Source organism: Choloepus didactylus, chromosome 1, assembly GCF_015220235.1.
Source record: "Choloepus didactylus isolate mChoDid1 chromosome 1, mChoDid1.pri, whole genome shotgun sequence".
NCBI classification, from domain to species: domain Eukaryota; kingdom Metazoa; phylum Chordata; class Mammalia; order Pilosa; family Megalonychidae; genus Choloepus; species Choloepus didactylus.
Genome location: NC_051307.1, coordinates 194,452,383 through 194,475,716, shown reverse-complemented (window position 1 = coordinate 194,475,716; position 23,334 = coordinate 194,452,383). Strand labels below are relative to the sequence as shown.

The 23,334-nt window shown below is 44.2% G+C and overlaps 1 protein-coding gene across 13 annotated transcripts in view; it reads right to left on the bottom strand.

Moving 5' to 3' along the window:
* Positions 1-23,334, bottom strand: part of TRAK1 (trafficking kinesin protein 1) — a 198,558-nt gene that overhangs the window by 60,630 nt on the left and 114,594 nt on the right. For 9 of the 13 annotated variants that reach the window (XM_037847881.1, XM_037847973.1, XM_037847948.1 and 6 more), the window contains one exon: positions 19,803-19,997. Coding sequence is in view for 9 of the 13 variants with exons in the window: in XM_037847948.1 (XP_037703876.1) it covers positions 19,803-19,997 (195 nt within the window). In the remaining 4 variants the exon portion in view is untranslated. Of the gene's footprint in view, positions 1-1,441; positions 1,799-17,600; positions 17,690-19,802; positions 19,998-23,334 lie in introns of those variants that run through there. The other 4 variants (XM_037847911.1, XM_037847942.1, XM_037847923.1 and 1 more) reach the window with 3 other exon arrangements.

Genomic DNA, 23,334 nt, shown 5'->3' with positions numbered 1-23,334 from the left:
TTTTAATTACTTACTTTAAAAAGTTATGAAAGGTTCCGTGAGTCACAAATCACCAAGGAGACTGTAAGATGTCAGTGTTGGTTTCCCAAAAGAAGAATCCCTGCCACTGCTTCTTGGAGTTGGGAATGGGAACATGCTTCAAGAACGAATATATTCAAAAAGGAAAAAGAACCCATGAATTCGATCCCCTCCGACTCTGGGAGTTGCCCACTGCCATCATCACGCAATACATTTAAAGACTTCCCTAGACATGACATGACACTGTCTTTAATGCTGGGTGAGGGGGGCGGGCTGCACTCCCTGGGAAAGTTTCTTAGCGCATTTAAATACCACCCCCTACAAGAGCCTCTTGGGCCTCTCACCTGTCAGCAGATAAGAGGAGACAATTTTGTGGCTCCCCAGCTTACTATCTAGGCCAGCTCCCAGCCTGTTACATCATTCGGGTTAATCAAATGTAGTCACGGTTAAAGCAATTTGAAACTCTACATTCAATTAAAAAGCAGTTACCCATTAACAGCTTATGTGGGGCTGGGAACGTATCACCACCAGGGAAAAGACCCTCAAACTATACATAATAACAGTGTGCTTTTTTTTGTAAAGGCATGTGATTTGAGAGCTATTTTAAAGAAGAAATTAAGATGACAGATGAACCGTGTGATATTCAATTTTGATGCTCAACGCCCCCCCCAGTAACCTGAGACGCCCTCCCCCAGCTACCTCGCATAGCTCAGGGCCTGGAACCTCCAGAGACCTGCACAGCCACACAAACTTGGGCTCCACCCATCTCCTCTGGAATGTGCCACACCCTCCCTTCACAAACAGAAGCAGTACAGGAAGGATACATTCTCTCCTTGCCCCTCCCAGCATCCCCCCCACACCCATCTCTGTTGAATCCAATAAGCAAAATTCATCTGAAGCACCTGCTAAGTGGGCTGCTTCTTTTGACCTTGCTCTTACCTCTCCCGCATCCCCTACACCCAGCCTGGGAAAGGGCAGATCCTTCCAGGCCTGCTGCTGACCGTCCAGGAAGCACCTCCTGAAGACACTACTCTAGTCTCTACTTTCCTAAACCCTCTTTCAGCACATAGGACAGAAAACACGTTCCCACTCACACACGCATGCATCACACCAGAGAGAATCCAATCCAAAGGAATTATAATGCTTGCAAGTCCAGCACACGAAAAACCACCCTCCCCTCCGGGAGAAATGGCCATACATACTGCAAAAGAATCTCCCACTGGAAAGAGTGTGCCCTGCCTACCTGCCATGTCCTCCACCATGCCTCGGACACTGGCAGGGCCACGCGTCTCTGCCGGCTGTGCCAGCTCCAGTGCCCCCTCCCTCACGCCAGTCTCCCCAGGAAGGATTTGGGAATCCACCCCCTCCGTGGGAGACAATGCCCCTACACATCCCTGTTCTGCTTTGCAGGGGCCATAATTACCGTCTGAGCATTCTTCATAATACCAGTCTAGTTCGTAATAATCCGCTTCAATAAATTTCTGCATAGTCAGTATTCTTGCAGAGGAAGGAACGGATTTCACAGCACTGTCGACGTCAAGTGAAACGCAGCCATGCCTCCCTGCCCTTCCAGAACACCGGGCAAAAGAGCATCCCGAAAAGCACCAGAAGGAAGCTGTGCATTCTTAATGACAGTCTGAAGCCAAAACAGAAAAGGGGCAGCGAAGAGAAAAATTCTAAGGGGGTAGGAGGAGCAGAAAGGGAAGCAATTTGCAGAGCTATCCAGAGCCCCTGGCAGCCCTGCTAATAAAGCAGCCCTGGACAGCAGCCCTGAATGGGAGTAGCCAGAATCATCCTATCCAGGCGCCAGGAGGGTGACGTCAGGGACACACACCACCACCCGGCAGCTCACTCGAGCCTCTCGCCTCCAGCTCGCTCATCTTTCAATCTAACAGTTGCCATAGAAACTGGCTGGCTCTGAAAGATGATGCAGAGATGGAGGAAATGTCTTTTGAGGATGCTGAGGGCAGGGGCCGAGAGGTGCCATGTGAAGGGATGAGAAGGGTGAAGGCAGGTGGGGGGCTGGTGGGCTCTCCATCCTCACCACCTCCAGTGAGTGCAAGGACAAGCTTATTTGCTCCATTCCGGGTCACTCCCAAAAGCAGATGCTCCATTTGAAAACTGCCACCTTTCAAAATACACAAATCCTTATATTTGGTTTTCTTTCCTCAACCTGATTTAAAACGTAAACTTCTTTTCTTAAAATTTTTTGACCACCTCCAAAAAGAAATGTAAATTACTTGGAAAAGTGGAGATAGGAGACATTTTCATTTAGATTCTGTACTATTCTCTGCTCATGCCTTTGCTCAAACTTCTGGAAAAATAGCCTGCAACATACAAATAGGGGAGAAAGCCATTACAAAGCAGCTTATGCAATACGATATGCTGTTTCATGGACACTAAGCATGTAATCAAAGTACAAAAATATGCACCAGAAGGAAAAAGCCCACCTTCAGGAAGGTGGTGGCCTCTGGGCAAGGAGTGAGGAAATGGGGCTTTGAAAATGCCCCTATAAATGCACCTGTCATGTTTTATTTCTTTTAAAAGGGGGCAACTACAACAACAACAAAAGGAGTTAACGTTTATTATTTCTAGGTGGTGGGTGCATAACTGTTTGGTGTGTCTGAAATATTTCATAATAAAAACTAGGTACTGGATAATTGGACAGATTTTAGATTTTCTATAGGTTAAATTTCATCCCCTAAAGCATGGTTTTTCAACCTCAGCATCACTAACACTCAGGGCTGGATAATTCTTTGTTGTAGAGGCTGTCCTGTGCATTGCAGGAAGTTTAGCAGCATCCCTCCCTTCTACCCACTGGATGCCAGTAGTATCCCCTCAACCCACCTACTCAAGTCGTGACAACCAAAAATGTCTCCAGACATTGCCAAATGTACCCTGGGGAAGACAAAATCTTCAGGGCTGAGGACCACTGCCATAAAGCAAAACTCACAGAACCTACTGGCCTCCTGACCAGGTATTTTAAGTATCTTGCATAGCCTCAGTTCAGTTTTCCTCTTAATTGTCTACTCAAGATTGCTCAATTTGCACGAGAATGGTAACATGTTTACTGGGAGAGCATGCGTCTTTCCTTCCACCCTGACCAAAGAGGGACAATTTACCTCTATTCTTCCAAACGGCATCTCATGGTGCCTCAATTAATAAACTCCTGGGCAGTGCTTCCTGGCTTTAATGTGCATACGAATCACCGGAAGCTCCAGGTAAACTGCAGCTTCTGATTCATCAGGTCCAAGGGAAGACCCAAGATTCTGCATTTCTAGCAAGCTCCTGGTGAAGGTGATGCTACTGGTCCCCGGACACACTTTTTGAATATCAGAGCTCTTCAGTAGGACTGAGAGTGTGTACGTGTGTGTTTATGTGTGTGTGGAATCCTGGCAAATTTATACTATATATTTTTATATCTTCCTCAACCTTCCTAAATCTCTGGCAACTGAGGAGCCAACAACACTGTGTTGTAAGGTCTCCAAAGCTGGCATCCTACCCCCGCCTCTGTTCCAGAAGCCTCTCCCGCCCTGTGGGGTCCTGAGTTATCCTCTTCTCCCAGGCCTCACTTGCACACCAGAACAGGATGCTACAACCTGACCTTCCCACTTGCCAGGTAGCTGATCATGCCCACTTGCCCAGGCTCATGGTGCGTGGGCAGGTCCTGTCCCCTGGTGGAATGCGGGGCTCTTGCCCCCATTGGTATCATCAACTGGCAGAGCTGGAAAAATCCTCCCTAATGCCCTCCTGCCTCCTTAAGTCACAGACAGGGAAAGGGAAGTTAAAGGCAGTGGCTCCAACAATAAGCTGGCAGGGAACCCATCTGCAAGGCAGAGGGACTGCTGACATGGGTGAAGAACCTTGGCTCAAGTGGTAAACGGACTTTCAGAAAAGTTCAGAAAACGGAGAGGATGTGGGAATGGCACCATCCCTGGCCACTCTGTCCCCTACATCCTGGAGGGCCTGTGTCCCTCTGGCTTCATGGTATATTTGTAATAAAGAACTTGGCTGGCCTTTGTCCCTAGTTCCTGGGAGGGAGATACCCTCCAAGACTTTGGAATTTTTCCTGATAGTGTCTTCATTATTCATGGCAAGTCCTCCCCTCCAAACCACACAAGAGAGTTGATGCTAATGAGGCTCAGGGTGGGGTGGGACTGAGGGGGAGACAGCTAGACCAGGGAGACCAACCATGTGATGACAGGGTCGGGGCTTTGCGCAATGTTTCTCAAGGAGGAGAGGGAGGCAGAGGATGGAGTTCAACTTCGTGGGCATTAATTCAATCGATCATGCCCAAGTAGTGACACCTTTTAAGTAAAATAAAACAGCTGCCTGCATCGGGCGTTGCCGGAAGGTACTCCTTTCTGAGAAAGGATTTTCCAGAAGACAAAAACAATTAACCAACAGGCGATCTGAGAAAATGGAACAATGGAACGCACTCCAAAGAACTGCAGAGAAGCACCTAGTGAGAAACCATTTTCAGTCCAGTTGAGGCGGCTGATGGACAAGCAAGCCATACTAATCAATGTATATCTGCTCCCCACCTTGGAGCTGATCAGAACATTTCCTCGCTTGCTTCCACGTTTGCCCTCTTTAAGCTTCCCCTTTCCACTCCCACAGCCGAGCTCCTTTCCACATGCAATTTTGATATTGTTCGATGCATGAATCGTAAACTGCTTGTACTGGTTTGGAAACGTTACGTACCCCAGAAAACGCCACGTTCTTTTAATCCATTCTTGTGGGTGCTGACCTATTATTGGGTGGGACCTTCTAATTAGGTTGTTTCCATGGAGATAAGACCCAGCCCATTCAGGGTGGGCCTTAATGCTTTATGGAGTCTTGTAAGAGAATTCAGGGATAGAGAGCTTAGAAAGAAAACACCCCCGGAGAAGCAAGGAGGACCCACAGAAACTGAGACAGCCATTTTGAAACCAGGGCCCTAGAGAGAAGGACCAGCGGACGTCACCATGTGCCTTCCCATGTGACAGAGGAACCCCAGATGCCAACAGCCTTTCTTCAGAGAAGGTATCTTCCTCTTGATGCTTTAATTTGGACATTTTCACAGCCTTAGAACTGTACATTTATAACCTAATAAGTCCCCATTGAAAAAGCCAACCCATTTCTGGTGTATTGCATTCTGGCAGCTTTAGCAAACCATAACACTGCTCAAATAATTCCCGTAAATATCTTGTCTAATATTTTAACAGGCTTCAATAAAAATTCTAGGCACCGAAGCCCGGGTGAGCTCCCCTGATCAGTAATACACATCAATGTGCCAGGAGGGTGATGTGTCCTGACTCCACACCTGGAGGATAAGAAAACTTCGCATTTGGGGACCCTCCCAGGCCTCACTTTATGCATCTCTTCTTTGGGCTGTTCCTAATCTCTATCGTTTTTGCTATAATAAAACGGTTAGTGTAAATAAAGTGCTTTCTTGAGTTTCGAGTCATTCTAATGAATTATCAAACCCCCAAATTTGAAGCCAGATGATCATAAGTGTTAATGGCTGGGGAGACAGCGAACTTGCAGCTGGTGTCTGAAGTAGTAGAGTTGGGACTGTGCCCCTAACCTGTGGCGTCTGCAGGAACTCGCGTTGGTTAAGATGGGAACTGTATTGTACCTCCACTCTTCCTCCAAGACATCCCCAAATTTTCCCAAAGACAAGATCAGAGACTTTTACTCCCCTTCTTTACTTTAATCCTGGCCCTTCCCTCTCCCAGACCCCATTTTGGATACAAATTTTCTACGAACTCTGACTGCTTAAAATCAGCAATAATTTTAATTCCTCCTACAACTGCCCTCATTATCTGAACACAACTCAATCACCGCCTTGGCTCCTTTATCGTGTTCGTCTCTGGCATGATGACACCGCTGCAACCCACCAAGCAGCCCCTCAAGCGCCATTCCTCAGACAGATGCGCAGAGGCGGGTGTCCCAAGGGTTTCCAGGGTTTTGTTTAAAGTTCCTTAAGATATTTCTAAATAGAGAACTGAGAGCCTCATGAATATGCAATTAACAGTTAACAGTTGAGTCCTAAAAACTTAGCAAACTCAACAGGTTCAATCTAGTGTGCCTGGGGGAGGGGGGATCCTATATGCATTTCCAAAATGAGAATTAAAAGGAAAAGGAAATGCAAATTCCTCAAAGCAAAGTCAGATGAGGTTAAAAAAAAACAAAACCTAAACCAAGGTTTGGCACATGTATCTGACATGGCAAGAATTTTTAAAGTATTTCTTTCATACCCTATCACAGTAAAAACAAAGAAAAATAATAACTAGATGGACAGCTGAGTGGATAGACAGATAGTATAATTTAGTAGAGGATGGGCTTTTTAAGTCAGGCAGCCTGAGATCTGGTCCAGACTCTTCACTCACTAACTCTGGCCTTCTCAGATACTTCGATTTCCTTATCTACTAAATGAAAGTCATGACGATACCTGCAGCATAGGCTGGGCAAGTCTTAAATTAATTACTGCACAGCAGAGAATTTAGCATGGTGCCTGGGAAAAAGTGAGTTTGCAAGAAATGTTATTTGCTATCATCTTCATCACTAATTCTTTCAAAATGGAAATAAACCAGTATGAACAATTTAAAAAAGAGTACAGTTTTCTAAGCTATAATTAGGGGAATGAGGTAGAAACGTCATTTATAAGCTTTCCCCAGCATAATTAACTCCAAAGGTGTGAGCTTACGGTAATGAGCAGGAACCACAGGCTGGGGGTAGGGGAAGGTAGGAGAGAGAAAGCCTCCAAACAGTAATGCACTGCTAAACACAACTTCCATCAAAATCTAAAGACTGCATATATCCAGTTTACTGTTTAAGACACTAGGAAAGAAAGAAATCAGAGAATTTATTAAAAACAAAAAAAGCACAAAGGAATTAGCGGCACTTTTCAGTGGATTTTACAGGGTTCGAGCAGTTTTGAAGTGGACTTCTACACCAAAACTCCCATTTGTTAGGTTCAGAGGTTACAGTAATTTGCCCAGAGATGGTTCCAAGATTGAAATCCAGGTGTACGGCTTCAAAACACAGTTGTTCCTCCACACCAACAGCTCCCAGCCCCTTACTGTGACAACACTCCCGGGGGTTACCCCCTACTCCCCCCAATCCCACCCCCCACCCCCCCCCACCCCGTCTCCCACTCAATCCAGGCTCACTGCAGCCGAAAAAGCAACCTTCCCACACCATGCTGTTAAAATGATCAGAAAAGTAAGTGTTAAATAGTTAAATTAAAAATATCAATGTGACTTCATGATCTGAAAAAGAAATACTATTCCCAGCTCTGTCCCAAAATTGGCTTAACAAGGATGCCCACTCCACCCATCACCAGCACAACCGCAACTCTCTGGTACCCTGAAATGGGTTAAAGTTACAGAGCTCCTCGGAGAGCAGCTGAAGCCATGTCTCAGGGCAGGGAAAAGTCAAGATGGGCCTGCAACATGTAAAGCAAAGACCTCTCCAAAAGGCTGGCGTAGAACTAATAAGGCATGGGAGATAAAGGGCTTGAAGGGGCTACCACGGGCCAAGTTACAACAATCTGAACTTCAAAGAGAGAATACAGTTAATAACATCTAAAGTGAGTATGTTGAATCTCTAATGTTCAAGTGAACATGACAATTGAGATATAAAGGAAAGGAGACTATAATACGATGTTATTTTTAATCCATTTTAAGAAGAAGGGGAGGGTGGGTGTGTATGACTACTCTGTTTCTGCCACTATACCTTTTATAATGTGGTATATGAATAGTTCTCTAAGGATGGGCATGAATAAGCCAACAAGCTATGGAATGAGGAGGAGGCTAACAAGAACAGAAAGAACACTGAGGTCACACACTACACCAGGTAGGAGGAGGATCAAACTTGCTGCAAGATGACAGATTAGCCAGAAGGCTCCAGAGGAGAGCTCATGGGCAAGCAGGGCCCAATTCTTGGGAGTTAAAGACCTGAGATGACCCTGCTAATTTAATTTCCACAGTAAGACACTACTAAACCTTCATATGCATTTTCAAACGTGCTAATATACCAGGTGAATGTGTCCTTAGGTTGGGACAGTGAGTTATGTCACAGCAAACAAATGTAAAGAATTGGTCATTTTAGGTAAAGTTATCAGAGTATAAGACACTAATGTCCCTCAGACCCAGCAAGTCAACTGGAATCACCTTGGAAGTAAAACCAAAACCAGGTCTAATCCCAATCGGTCAATAACTGGGAGTTTTGGCCACTGTGAGACTGTGTGTGTGTGTGTGTGTGTGTGTGTGTGTGTGTGTGTGTGTGTGTGTGTGTGTGTGTGTGTGTGTGTGTGTGTGTGTGTGTGTGTGTGTGTGTGTGTGTGTGTGTGTGTGTGTGTACGTACTGCTTGCTTTCTCCCTGCTTTTGAATGTTTGCTTACACACACACATATTTTTTAATGTCTGCTGAAATGACTAAGACCCTGGAAAAAAATAGAAAATAGATTCAGAATTCACTAAGAAATGAATCAAACCACAGTACCAATGCTAAGTTTAAGTATCAGAAGTTTTGTCATCACTGTCCTAAATCCTATTTGTTCTCTTTTGCAAGCATTTAAGAGAATCTAAATAGATGTGATGTGATGTTAAGGAGACTCTAATTAAAATATATTTGTAACCAATTTTAAATATTTGAAATAATTTAATGAAATTTCTAAGTTCCTAATTATTGGTTGTGTGAGTACAAGAATATTTTAAATTATGTAATACATTTAAAATATATATGAACACTAACAACTGAGAATTAAAGTACAAACAGCAGTTATGAGTTTGCCCCAAGATGTCACCACCTGCCAGACCTTCCTCCACGCCCCTCAGGGGATCAAGCACAGACCTGCCTGGTCCCCTGTGAGGTCATCGTATTCTGGGTGCCCCCCTGCACTCCTCCCTCCTGCTTGGAAGCAGACCCACCCTGCAGCCCCCTCAAAACATGCTGCCAGTCCCCAGAACTCCCCTCCCTCCAGAAAGGACTGTCGTCCGTCTACCAGCATCTGAGGGCACCAGGAGGCCTAAGATAGAAGCAAAAAGACCCAAAGGGGTCTTTGTAACCCTCTGTTTTTTAGGGGGTCAGTGGGGCTGGTGTGAAATATGGCCTTATAAGCAGACCTTCCCTTCACATGCTACAAAAAAATTAACCAAACAGGATGCTTCTGCAGAGTTTTCTTTCTGATCTTTATCTTTAAACACGTTATCACTGCCAGTCACCAAGCACCAAAGCAGAAGGCAGGCTGCTAATGAACAGCTTGCCGTCAACTGTCCCCGCTCCCAACCCACTGCCACCTCATTTCAAGCACTGGAGAACTAGGCACTCATCCACCTGGTGCATGTGTGTGGGGTGGAGGGGGGTGGATAACAAAGCTTGGCTTTTAAAGAATACATTCAAAAGCAGGGAGACGGCAGGCAACAGAGCTCTGCAGAGCCCTAATGTGTCCCAATCTCGAGGCAGGTCTTGGAAAATCAACTGTAGAGCTGAGGAAGCCTAGGAAGAACGAGTTCATATGTGTTGTGGCATCAGTACACACCTTGCACAGTTCTGAGTGTGCCTCCTGTCAGCCTGGGGGGGCTGCATGGGACCTCTCACTCCCGGAGCCAGTCTGTCACACAGCAGATGTCGCAGGCTCCAAGACACAAATAAACCAGAGGTTCCAGTGGCCCCTGATTCCACTATCCTACTGTAACCTCCACTGAACCTCAGAGACCTGAGCCCACTCCAAAGGAGGAGGGGATGGTGCGGGAGCTGAGCCAGCCTGTCAATTTCCCACCTGAGTCCTTTCCAGCTTTGTCTTACACACGCTGAATTAACACGAAAAGAAAAACAGTCAATCTGTACAGAATTGCTTGCCAAGGATTTTTCTTTTTTTCTCCTTAAAAAAGGGGGGGAAAAGAAAGACACTCGGAGTTGGAATCTGGTTTATCAAGAAAGAACGACGGTGTGGGCTGGGCCACGGGACAAGTGACAAAGTAAGCCCAGAGACCACGTCGGGGGACGTGCCCACCTGGCCGTGTCCCCGGCCGCCCTGCTCACAGACACCGTGCACTCAGGCACCCTGGCATGAGGCTGCTTTTGACCACCTCCCCGAGACACTGACCTCACCGAGGCCGGGGGCACCTTCAGTTCTTCCCAGCACCTGGTGCCCAGGCCCCCACCTAGGTGGAGGGTGTCGGGACTGTGCTGCCAGGGCTTCTCTGCTTCATCCTCTGATCCTGCAGACATCTGCGGGAGCTGGAAATGGTGAAAAATGGTCCCAAGGGAGAGTCCACTCACGTGAGCATCAAGAGGTAGGAAAAGGCACAGCTCCAGGGATGGGTCTGTTCCTCACCTGTGAGCAAAATGGCCCCAGGTCTGGGGAATGGCAGAAGGGTCAAGCCAAGAACTTGGGCCTCAACATGAGGGAAATGCACAGCAACTATTTATATGTGCATTACAACCTACACATTCTGATATTATTTTTGTTAGCAAATGATAATGAAAAGTTTTCACTGGTAATTAGACCCCTTTCCCAACCCCAACAAACTTCCACTCCACCCCCATAATCTGTCTTTCCTTCTTCAACTCAAAGACTCCCCCAGCACACACAAGGCCCAGCTGAGAACAGACTCTTCCTTGTTTCACACAGCTCTCCTCCACCAACACACATGCAACCTAGGCTTTCTCTTAGGTCCCCACTTTATAAAGATACTGAGGTCCCCTCCTCTTACAGACAGTCAGTAGTACCCTGTGTTATTATCCATTTAATTTGAACAGGCTTCATGCATATTTTAGTGCTCTATTTTTGTTTCACATAGGATATTTTTTTCCAATTTTTAAATGAATGTTTTTATTGTAAAATGAAAATCAATTAAAAACATACAAAAACAACGCATAGCTCAGAGATTTGTTAAGATCAACATCGGTCCACAAATAAAACTTTGCCAGTCACCTCAAAATCCCAATCACAGCCCCTTTCCCCCAAAAAGTAGATTTTATAGTAACCACTTCCTGGAGATTCTTTATAGTTTTATCTCCTAAGTGTGATTCCCTTCACTTAGGATTTCAGTTAGGATGAAGGCAATCTCTATATATCTTTGCATTTTCTCTTTTCTTTTAAGAAGCACTTATCAAACACCTATTTGATGCAAATGGACTTCAGCCCATTCAAACATGAAGCAGACATGGGCTCTGCCCTCATGGGGTTTATTTGATGAATAAGAAATTATTTTTAATAATTTATAATTTTTAGAATTTAAACCTAGCATAAAACTAAATCTTAATGAGAAAAGTCCTAGGTGATGTAAAACATGCTTAGAGAGTTCAATGAATATTCCTGTAGTGTTCCATTTGAGAATTCTTTAAAATTTTCCCTAGAATTATCACTGGAAAATAATTTTATTTAATAGTACTTTCACTTGAAAAAGCAAGCAACACTGCAATTTTTAAAAACCAAAAATAAAGTTCACGAGTCCCTTAATTTCTACTACATAATACAGAAAAACTTAAATGTACAAAAAAGGTAAACTAAGGGATTTCCGTTAAAGAAAAAAAAACCTTATTATGTGACACCTTTAACTAAAGAGTGAATAGTGAAAACTTCTCAAGGACACATTTCAGAAAATCATAGATTGTTTAATGCTGATTAATTTCCAGATAATAAACCAGTCTCAAAGAGGTGAGAAGTGATTTGCACAAGGTCACACATCCAGTTGGTAGATGATGAAGACATGGGCTTGTAACACAGGATTCCTGGGTCTCCAGCCAATTTTCTTCCCTAAAAAACACTCAGGAGAAAATCTGCACCTCAGAGAGAAGTCACCCCAACCATGTAAGTCATCACCTACCATGCAGAGAATATCAATTCTAGTTAAACTTCTACAAATATCATGCATTACTGTTCTCTCCCTTCAGAAAAAGCTTAACAAGTTTGCCCCTTGGTAATACTTTAATTAAAAAGTACATATTTCTTGAGATGATTTTTCCATACTCACATAAACATTCATAAACTAAGAAAAAGGTATAACATGCTTCCTCAGATGTCCTATAAGGAAATATTTATGATGTGTTCAGACTTCTTAAAGACCAAAATTGAGGTTTTTGGCAAATTGCTTCTAAGTTCTGCATGGTCTGGTGTCCGGAGGTAAAAAGGATTTGGTTGAAGATGGTAAAAGGATTTTGATTTAATGATTTGGTCACAAATCAGGGCTCAGGAAGGGTAAAATACTGTACATTTAAATGCCTCGAAAGCACTTAGGAATTTCTCAAACCTAAAAATAATAAGGTTTGGGCTGCATGTGAGGACATCACGTGGAAGAGGTGGGCCCAGTTTGACACGGGTGGGCTCAGACCTGCTTCTCTCCCTTCCTGGGTGGCGTCACTCTCAGCCTCAGCTTCCTCGTTTGCAAGATGGGAATAGGAACAGTCCCTGCCTCCGTGTCTGAGTGCTGGTGGGAGGACTAAAAGTGCCTGGAACAAAATAAAGGATCTACGGATGTTCTTTTCCTTCATCACTGACCACTTTCATCTAGAAATCATCAGCTGAAACTAGAAATAAAACTCAAAAAGGGAAACCCAGAATCTAAAGAGTGAGGCATCCAACAATATCCACACCCCTACTGAACTTTCATAGGGGAGGAAAACATCGGGAAATTTGTAGAACCCTACCATCTCATGGGAGGAGTCCCTAATCAGATGTTCACTCAACATTTATTCATTCAGTTCTCCTATTAGCTTCATGACTCAACATAAATTAACCAAGAGTAAGTAAGTCTCATCGCCTTAATTTAAGGAGATATTTAACCCAAGAGATAGAAACTATGTAGCTCAAATAGACTGACAAATAGCCATATCTCCGAACTCAATAAATCAATTTTTAGAAATAAGCTTAAGGAAATCATGATTAAGAAAACAAATATTTACATACGAGGATGTTCACCCCAGTGTTATTTGGAAGAAAAATCAAAATCATCCTAGATTCTTAACAATGGAAGAAAGATTAAGAATAAATGATTTAATATTAAGCAATGGTTGAAAATTGCATTTTTGAAGAATTTTAATGACATAGGGAAATGGTCAGCATATAATATTGAGTGAAAATGCATTATGTTCCCAAATATGTAACAGATATATTGCAGAAAAGACAAGAAATTTCTCATAAAATATGAGAAGAGGTTGCTAAGTTAGTCATTTTTCATTTTTGTTTATTTTCCAAATTATTTAAAAATCAGCATGTATTACTTTTATGACCAGAAAGGATTACTATTTTTTAAAACTGACTCCTTTTAAAGGCCATTTGTGCACATTAAAAAGCCTGGCACCAAGAGGTAAGGAATGGAGTGTATTCCTGATTCTATAAAACAGTGATAATCGTCAAGAGACGGAGCCTACCTCCCAAAGCCATGTGCCATCACCAGCTGAGAACCACAGAACGCTGAGGCACACAGAGGCTTCCAACTTTCTCACAGTGACATCAACAACAGTTCTCAGAACCAGGAAAGAAATGCAAATTTAACATCCATAGGGTGGGGAGAGGCCGGGCAGTCGCCTGTGAGGGTGGAAAGGGTGGGAGGGGAAAGGGCCTTGGCGGGTGAGGAGAATCGACTGCGGAGGACAAGCTGTGTACAGATTGTGTACGGATCCGGAAACACATTCAGTGGCTGGAGAGAAAAACGAAGAAGTATGAATTGAGCTACTTCCTTACCAGTGGTCATTTGTGTTTGTTCCCCAAGTCATTGTCCATTTTACTTGTTAATGTTTAATTACATTATTATTACACGATTATTTCATGAATAATAGAGTTGTTTCTATGAAAACTAAGTTTAACTTAAGTAAGTTTAACACCTTGAAAGACTCAATTAAAGATAAAACGGTCAATTAGACTTAGATGAAATCATTATAATATATTCAAAATTTCACTTAACCAAAAAAAGAGGGTTATGTAACTTCAAATCTAGTGTGTCCTAATGCGATCAGAAAAGCTAAAGCACTTGGCATGACCTTGACAAGCACTAAGCACTCAATAAATATGAATCATCACCATTATTGATTATCACTATGTCAACAAGTAATACACAGAGTGGTGAGAGCTATGAAAGCAGGAAAAAAGAAAAGTAGTAGAAGTGGAGGATACCATAGGAGGGGTAGTCTAGAAAGGCTTCTCTGAGAAGGGGACACTGGTGTTGAGAACCAAAGAGCAAAGAGGGGCAGAGAGAGTAGCATCTGCCTTAGTTGTGCAAGTCTGGTGTGTATGAGGACGAGTGTGGCTAGCACAGTGGTAAGGGGGAAGGTGCAACAATGCTGGTTGGGAAGAGAGCTAAGGGCCAGGTCACGGGCTCCTTGAAAACCCTGGATTGTGTCCAAAGAGCAATACAAAGTGAAGGAGCAACATAACCTAACTGACTTGCAAAAAGAGACCAGCCAGACTGCTGAGTCAAGGCAAGAGTGGAAGCAGGGAGAGCAGTTAGGAGGCAGCCAGAGCAGGCTAGGGAAGAGATGATGGTCCAGGAAAGGGATGGCAGTGGCTCTGTCAAGGGTGGTGGCAGCAAGGTCAAAGAAGGGATAGGAATTATACCAGGAGGAAGAAATAATAGGACTGGCTGATGGCCAGGGTATGGAAATGGGGTAACCATGTTGCAGTTATTAAGACAAATGAGTACAGAGAAATCTGCTTTTGGCTGTGGACATACTAAGCTAATGACTGGGTATATGGGTCTGGAGCTTGGGAGGGAAGTCAGGAGTGGACATAAATTTGGGAGTCACCAGCATGTGGCTGGTAATTAAAGCCTAGGGAAGAGAATACACAGAGAGAAGCATGCTGGGGCACTCCAACACATAAGCAGCACATCACAGTCACCTGGCACTAGAATGACAGGCTTAGAATTACTATTTCTGAGGGTGGGACTTGGGGAGAGTATCTTTAAAAGCTCCAGGTGCATCAGGGCTGGAGCACTGATTTAGAAGCTCAGAGGAAGATCTGATGAAAGAGGCTGAGAAGGACTGGCCAGAGACACAGGAGGGAGATCTGGGAGTTTTTTTCCAAGTTGTCCTGGAAGCCAAGCAAGAGGAGTGTCCAGAAGGGAGTGGTCACTTGTGTCAACCTGCTCAAGGGTCAAGTAGGATGAGGAGAGAAATAAACCTCCAGGTATGGCAGCATGGAGCAGGCAGAGTCCAATCCACACTTTTGCCTGTTCTTAAACTCCCATGCCAGATGCTCTATTCTTCCTGCCTTACCCAGGGCAGATTTTCACTCTTCTGGGACAAGCAAACTGTACTACATCAGGTTTGTCAAACGCACCATAAAACTGATCATGTAAATGCTCGTTATGCTTGTGGCTGTGTGTACACAAGTGAATGTACAAAGGAGGAAGTGGGGGGTACAATAACTACTGCAGGTTCCACTTTATGGGCACATATCTAGAGCGGTGAGAGCTGGGGACACCCACACACAACCCACACACAACTCCTGGTCCTGTGCAAGTCAGCTGTGCAAGCTTAGGAACTGCTTTGCCTGAGGCCTTGGGTGCCCATCAATGGTCTTTAACATTTTTTAATTTAAACTTACATGTTTAAAGTTTTAGAATCACAGGAAGGGCTGATTTAAAATGCATGTTCCCAGACCCTATCCCTCACCTACCCACCCACCTACCCACACAAGCAAAGTGAGCAACTTGCTGCAGGATGCCAGCTCAAGGCCCAGAGAGCTTCCCGCATTGGGTCAGCCCAGTACAAAGTCCCTGGGTTGGGTAACAGAAGAGCATTAATAATCCAGGAGATGTTTCCATTTCCTTAGCCAGAAAACCTCAGCTGGAACTCAAACAAGTCAATTTCTCAAAGGTTTACAGGTGCATACCAGGTACTCTATAAATACTTGTTGGCTGGCTCATTAACATCATTTTACAGTAAAACAAACAATGAAACAATATCTGGAGGCTCTTATTTGTTTCATAACCTTCACTTCTCCTCAGGAAAAAGCTGTTCCAGGTAAACTCAGGTGTGGAGTGGACAAACATCACATGCTTGAGACAGAGAGGTTTCTTCTCTCGACCAATGCTCCTTAATCACAAAGTTACCTAGAGTGGTGGCCTGGCCCCTGGAAGGGAGGAAACAATAGGATTTGTAGCCCATCCACAAAGCAATCTTCCTGTCTGGTGCCTGGTAAGAGCTACCTGACTGGAAAAGTCTACAGCACACACAGTCATCTCCACCTGAGGTCAGGGAAGCGAGACCTGCAGATAACAGGGTGGAGGTGAAAATCACAGGGTAGAAGGAAACCTCAACTGAAACTTCAACAGGATAAGTTTCACTTGGGAAGATGACCCTGAGCCATGAAAAAGAAAAAAAGAATTGTGATTGTGTTGGACACATACATTTTATAAATAAAGTGTTAACATATTCTGATCCTGAGGCTTTTTTTTTTACTTTGGTGTTCTTCCATGGTAGCTTTATTGTTAAACTATAACTTTTTCCCTTTTGGCTACTCTGAGATAAAGTGGTTTAAGATGCTGGAGCCGGACCAGTCAGCCTGGGTCTGAATCTCAGCTCCCCTTCCCTTGCTGGCTGTGTGACTTTGGGCAAGTTTCTTAACTCCTCTGAGCCTCAATTTCCTCATCTTTGGAATGGGGACAGCAAAAGTACTTAACTCACAGGTCACTGTGAAAATTAGATGAGATCCCTCTAAAGCACTAAAAACAGTGCCTAGCACAAAGTAAACATAAAAGTTGACTATTCATTTTAATTTTCTGTGTTTCTCAGACTCATTAGGAGTCAAAAATCTACCTGCCTGGGGAAATGTTGAAATTATTCTGAAAAGTTCCTTCTACCACCTAATAAAGGTAGAGCAGAATCAGATGTCCAAAGCTTTCTCACCTCTTCTTAGCAAGCACCAGGTAAAAGAGAGAATCGCTGTTCTAACCTATGCAGGAAAATAACTAATTATATTAATTATAATTAGTTATAATATAATTATAATTAGTTATTATAGCAAGCACCAGGTAAAGGACAGGTTTAAAAGGCAAAGCGTCTCCCTCAGAGGGATGACACTGAGTTTTATACCATCTCCTGATACCCCGCTGAGTCTGCTCTGAGCTGTGTAGCAGTGATGTAGACGACCCTCTCATTCAGCGGTTCTCACGTGGCACAACCTCAAATCCCCACTCCCATCCACAAGAGAGAATCGCTGTTCTAACCTATGCAGGAAAATAACTAATATGAAACAAGGAGTCATGTTGTCTTATCATACACCTCACAACTGATTTAATGCTGGTGAGTCACAGCCTCTCCTGGTTACTCACATAAACAAACAAAGGAAACCCAAACAGGACACCACAAACAGCAGGCTGCCTGCTGCTTCCACAACACGACCTGTGGCTGTTGAGCAGAGGCCCATGCACCCCTCCTCAGAATAAAGATTTTAAGACAAAAAATCAAACAATCACAAAAGGAACCAATTATATTATAATGCAGTTACCACAACATCAAAAAAAAAAAAAGTCTGTGATTTAATAAGTGCTTCTTCATTAATACATTAAATAACAGGATCGGTCAGCATATCTAAGAATGAATGTAATTTCAGAGCAGTGAAGGGTAAAGGCAATAGTTTAAAGTACCTGCTTCCACTGTAATGTGATATGAAAACAGCTGTCATTTCTACTGGTGACGAAGCCACAAGTCCTCCTAACAGCACTGTGCTGTCTGCCTAAGTTCACAATGAAAGGAAATGCTACATTTCAGTTAGAAGTTCATGAAAATAAAGCTGTATTTTTTTTTTCCTTCCCAAGTTCAAGGAGCCCCTGAATTATCTCCCCAGACCTCAGTTTAAGGTGCCCTGCTCTAAAAGATCTATATTTAAGCTGAGAGTTAACACCTGAGCGTTCATTTACTAAATATTGAGCAAATACCTACTTTGCTCTAAGCTCATGCATCACAGAAGGAAATACACACTGAGGGTAAGACTTAGATGCAACCATGCCCTAACAACTTTCAGAATCTCTGCTCAATATTTTGCTTCTTCCAGTTTTACTACAATTTGTGTTATCCATTGCCCATTCACCAGGAATTCTTTTCTTTTTTCTTTAAAAAACAAAACATAAAGCAAAAAGAAACAATCTCTGTTTAAGTCTGACTGTTAAATAGATTTTAAAACAAAATCCATTTGGAATAAACTCTGGGAGTCCTCCCCAATTCCATTCCCCCTCATAAAACCAGCCCTATCCAACCTGTAGACTTTTTGCAGGAAAGAAATGTGGCAATTCACATGAAAGTTTTATGAAGACTGTGACATGTAACCTGTGGATGGTGTTCCAACACACTGTCAACGTAAGCAATTAATCAGTATGTGGGAGGGGACCCAGGACCCTCCTCTGGCCACAAGGAGCCCTCCAGAATCCCAGGAAGAGTAAGTTAACACACAGGAATGTACAGAAAAATAATTTGTTGTTACTTCTTCTGTGAGGCTGTCTGAAGGCAGCAAATATGGAACCTGCTACGAAGGTTACTCTGGACACAGTTTTCCACATACCACATCTCCTTGGTGGTGCAGATACCATGAGTAAACAAAAGTGACTTGCAAAGAGCTTTCTGTACACTGCAAGACTCACTAGGAGTTCTAACACACGAACCTTGATAGTGGTATGAGTCTAACATGCTTCGTATCTGCCCTGGTGTGCATTATTCTATTTTTATTCCATTTGCAACTTATTATCTGCCATGCCCACAAACAGGGTAGGGTTTGCATCAGGTGTAAAAACACCGATCACTTTAAACAAAATTTCTTTCTTATTAAAAGTTAACAGATAACATCTGAAAATGGCCCCAGATGTTCCCTGAAGGAGAAACTTGTAGTTCCGATGTGTTTATTTTAAGTGACCTCAAAATTTCAAGAAAATGGGAGAGACTGGTCTGTTTTAGTGAAAACAATTACAGAAAACCTTTAAAGATGTGCTTTAATAAGCTAGTTTTGAGCCAAGTTGTCTCTACATAGAAGCAGGATCACTGTACATTCTGTTAAAGTTGATACAATGACACACAGATATGTAAATAATGTCACTTTGAAAGTGAATGAAAGCTCCTTAAATTGTTAATTTAGACCAGGCTCAAGTTAACTTGAAGAAGTCAATATGAATGAGAACCTGGGGGTCTGTCCTACCAATCTCACAGGGCTGCCATGAATTTCTAGAGTGAAACTGCTTCTCCAAAGGCACCCCTTGAATGAAATTCAGAAACATCGTCAGCATCAATTTTCTAAATTATACCTTTTATCAAGTCTGCGATGTCAGGTTTCAGGCCCTGTCATCATGGCCCCAGTGGAAAGAAAAAACCTCATGCCTGCACACCCTCCCAGGCACCACCCTACAGTCCATCAGCACAACTGGAACTGCCCCTGCAGCCACATTTTGACTCTCCAAGTAACCATCTTAGTGGCTTCCACATGTGTGTCATCAGCCTTGTACACATTATACCATGTCATGTGAACACTGTGCTGCCTGGACGTTACCAAGACTTTGGGGTTTGAAAGACAGACTAACTTCTTCCCAAATAAAGAGTTTCTAAGCTCTCACATGGTACTGGTAAGAAGGAGAAACAGGAGCAGTTCAAAGATCTGTCCTTCTGTACAATCAGAAGAAAGTTAGTTCAAATGAAATTGTTTGGTCCCCAATACTCTGAAATTTCTGTTCAGAGCACTTACAATTTAGGTCTTGTATGTGGCTAAACCTTTATACCCTGAGGCCACAAGACATGGTAACCAATACAAGATCTCCTTTGCTGCCACAGCCAGGGTGCCGACTGCATACGAAAGGGGAACTACTTACGGAAGTACTTCAGCGTCTCTTCAATTTGCTCGGTCGTGAGGTCGATGTTGGCATCTGGAGAAATGAGGGGCGTATGGAGCCAGTCGTCGTGGTCATAACCGTAGATGGTGTCGGCTCTTAACTTATAATGGGGCAGCTGCTCCTCCAGCAGGCTAATGATCTCCACCTCCGGAAGGTCAGTGCTGTTGCACACGTCTGGAGAGAACAAGAGTGAGAAGTGAGCACCCAGAACTGGTTAAAGGCTTGCTGCAGCCAATTAACTAACCTGTGGCTGGAGCAGGCATCTCCAGCCCCTTACCTACAACATGGAGAGACCAGACAAGGACATGTCAGAGGTCTTTTTCCTATTTAAATCCTACTGTCAGAACTCAGAATTATGCATGCTTACCACCAAGTCCTTGGTGAGACAGTTGCTGCTGTTTAACGGCCCGCTATCTGCAAAGTCAAGCCAAAGTTCCTGAGCCTTCACCATCTGGGCCTATGTCTTTCTTTCCAACCCTTTCTCTGGCCATTCTCCCTCAAGCACTCTACACTTGAGCCAAAACAGTAGGTCTGAGCATAATTCCACCAATTTGCCTAACTTCTTCCTACGATTTCCTTTACTATTCAAGCTATCCCTTTCATCTTGAAAGTCCACTTTCATTTAATTCATTCATTCATCTCTCCATCCATCTGTCCATCCATCCATCCAAATATATACCAAGTACCAGAGGCCCAGGAGACACAATGAGGAACACAGCAGTGATGGGCCTATCCTGGAGACACTTATATTCTTTTGGGGCTTCCAAGCATTGGACCAATAGGGACCCATCCTTCAAGGCACAGCTTGAGTACCACCTTTTCCATGAGATGCAGTTGCTGTGACCACTGCAAGCAGAATTCACCTCTCTTCCATCTACTGTATTCACACAGCACTTTGTCACAACTTCTACTACTGGACTTATTACATCTGTCTCCCGAGTAGCCAACTCATCTCCCTGTGAGATGGTAAACTTCCACAGCCCATTGTCCTCGATCCCTGGCCCTCGCCCCTCACAGCAGCCAACCCAGTCTGTGCTCAGGGGTGAACTGACCCGTGAAAAGCACATTAATGCAGCCCCTTTAATTAAACTGTAAACACACAACACAGGACAAGGACAAGTCTTCCATAATTTCTACATCCCCAGTGCTTACCATCAAAGGAAAAATACAGAGAACAAATTGAATAAATGCTAAAAGGTGAGTTTTAATTATTTGTCAGCTACTTCTGACACCATCCACTGTATCATCCCATTTCACAGAAGTCATTTGGACCTACGATGGTAAACAGCTCACAGTGAGCCGTGGTGGTCTTGTCAGCCCACAAAACAACCGAGGTGTCTGTGGGGCACACCCAGCTGGATAAGAGAAGACAGTCAACTCGTTATTTAGTTCTAGGGCTGAGCCTTCAACTGAGAAAACAATCGAATGATAAGGACACCCTTGGTCCACTCTCAACAGGTTGTTGCAACACGTTCCTGAAGCGGGAAGAAGTTGCCCAACGTGGGGCCTGATCAGAGCAGCAGGCAAAGCCCAGGCCTCAGCCTCCCATCCCCCTCCAAAGAGTCAGAAGGCACTGGGGGAAAATAACAGACCCCATGACAGATAAAACCACGCACTAGCCCAGGAAAATGAGAAGGAGGTACCAAAGATGGATCAAAATTATGAGGCATTCCTAAAACGTGGAAAGTAGGATCGAATCAAAGGAGAAAAGCCCAGCTCTAAACACACACGTGGAAACGACTGGTGCCCACAGTGGGAGGAATCCTGGGCGCTCCAGGCTGGGAGGCAGCAGGAAGGGCCTGGGGCAGCCACAAGAAATTCCTTGGAGAACCCAAGCAGGGCCGGCCAGGAGGACCAGCCCCTCCACTCCTCCCCGCCTGAGCCCAGGGAGAGGGAGAGGACGGTAGGACAGTGACCCCAGACACCTGTGCCCACAACAGCAGCTCTGCTGAGATACACCAAGGTACCTGTTTCCCTCATGTCTAATAAGAAGGCAACATGGCAGGTGAAAACAATAGGGAGCCACAGGGAAAGAGGCTGTTCAGTGACAAATTGCTGCCCTTTGGGCAGGAGCCCACTGCAGGCACCCATCGGCTCCTCCTCCCCACCCCACCCGGCTCACTTAAGGTGCAAAGCTTCAGAACAGAACACTTCCACTCAGGTAGTCAGCAGGGTTCTTTAAGTGTCAAGAAAAGTGTGGAAAGTGGAGCTTTAGGGAAGCTCTTCAAGTCTGCCTCGGGGGGAAGCTACATCTGAATGCTGAGGCTTCTCAGCCCAATGTGGGAAATGTCACAGCAAGCCCACTTGGCATTTTAGCTGCTCTGCGCTTGCAAAGCCTGCTGCAAACAGAAGTTATACTCTCCTCTACGCCTGAGCCGATGGCCTCTCCTCAAGACGGGCGACGCCTCGGGTTTCTTCTCATCTCCCTCTAACACCAAAACACCCTCCCAAAGTTCAGGATGGCCGGTAACCAAGCAAATATTTCCTCACTGTCAAGTGAAGAATACGTTCCTATGGTGCTCGTCCACGGCTATAAGATGGCCACCTTCTTACAGGACAGTGGTGATGAGAAGGTAGTTGACACCACGGAGCTCTTTACTTCAAAGTGGTTAAAATACAAAATTTTATGTTGTGTATATGCTACCACGATAAAACATTTTTAAATAAACCATAGAATTGTACAACACAAAGAGTGAACCTAATGCAAACTATGGACTTTAGTTAATAATACAATTATTATAATATTGGTTCATCAATTATAACAAATGTACCACATTAATGCAAAATGTGAATAATAGGGAAAACTGGGGCAGGGTAGAGGGGGATATGGGAATACTATACTTTCCACATAATTTTTCTGTAAAACTACAACTGCTCTAAAAAATAAAATCAGCCGCCTTCTGGCTGAGGGGATATGGGGTCAAGGAGGGCTGATGCCCGAAAGTCGGCATCTCTTGGCTACGCAGGGATCTGTTCAAACCATCACCCCACAGCAGCTCCACAAAAGGCAGTGCCAGCCTGACCTCAAAGACCAGGCTGGATGGCAACACATCCCCACACGACGCGCCCACACAACAGGCTGGAGTCTTCTGGTGGCGGCAGGGAAGGCAAAGGACTCCAGAAGAAAAAAAAAAAAAAAAGCCCTTCTAAGAATAACATGTCCCTTGTGAGCATGTTGGCAGCTGCTCAAATGCTGAGACTTGACCTGTCCTTCCGTGTTTCCAGAGCTGAAAGTCAACCTATTTACAGTGTGGGTCCTGGTGCCCAAGAGATATCATTTTCCTTAAAGCATCTGATGATCAGTGAGGTAAGGGAGTAAAAGGTGAGGCTATGCAAAAATGCCTTTTTAAAAAACTCTGTATATTCGACTTTTCTGTAACACGATGAGCCATAAAAATAGGAGCAAGTTTTCAGGTGCCTGGAAGGCCCAGAAAATTAGGGCCGAAGAGGGGATTATAGAGGCGGCCCAGGGAGCTTTGCTTGACCTCTGCCACAGGGACCTCAGACGGAG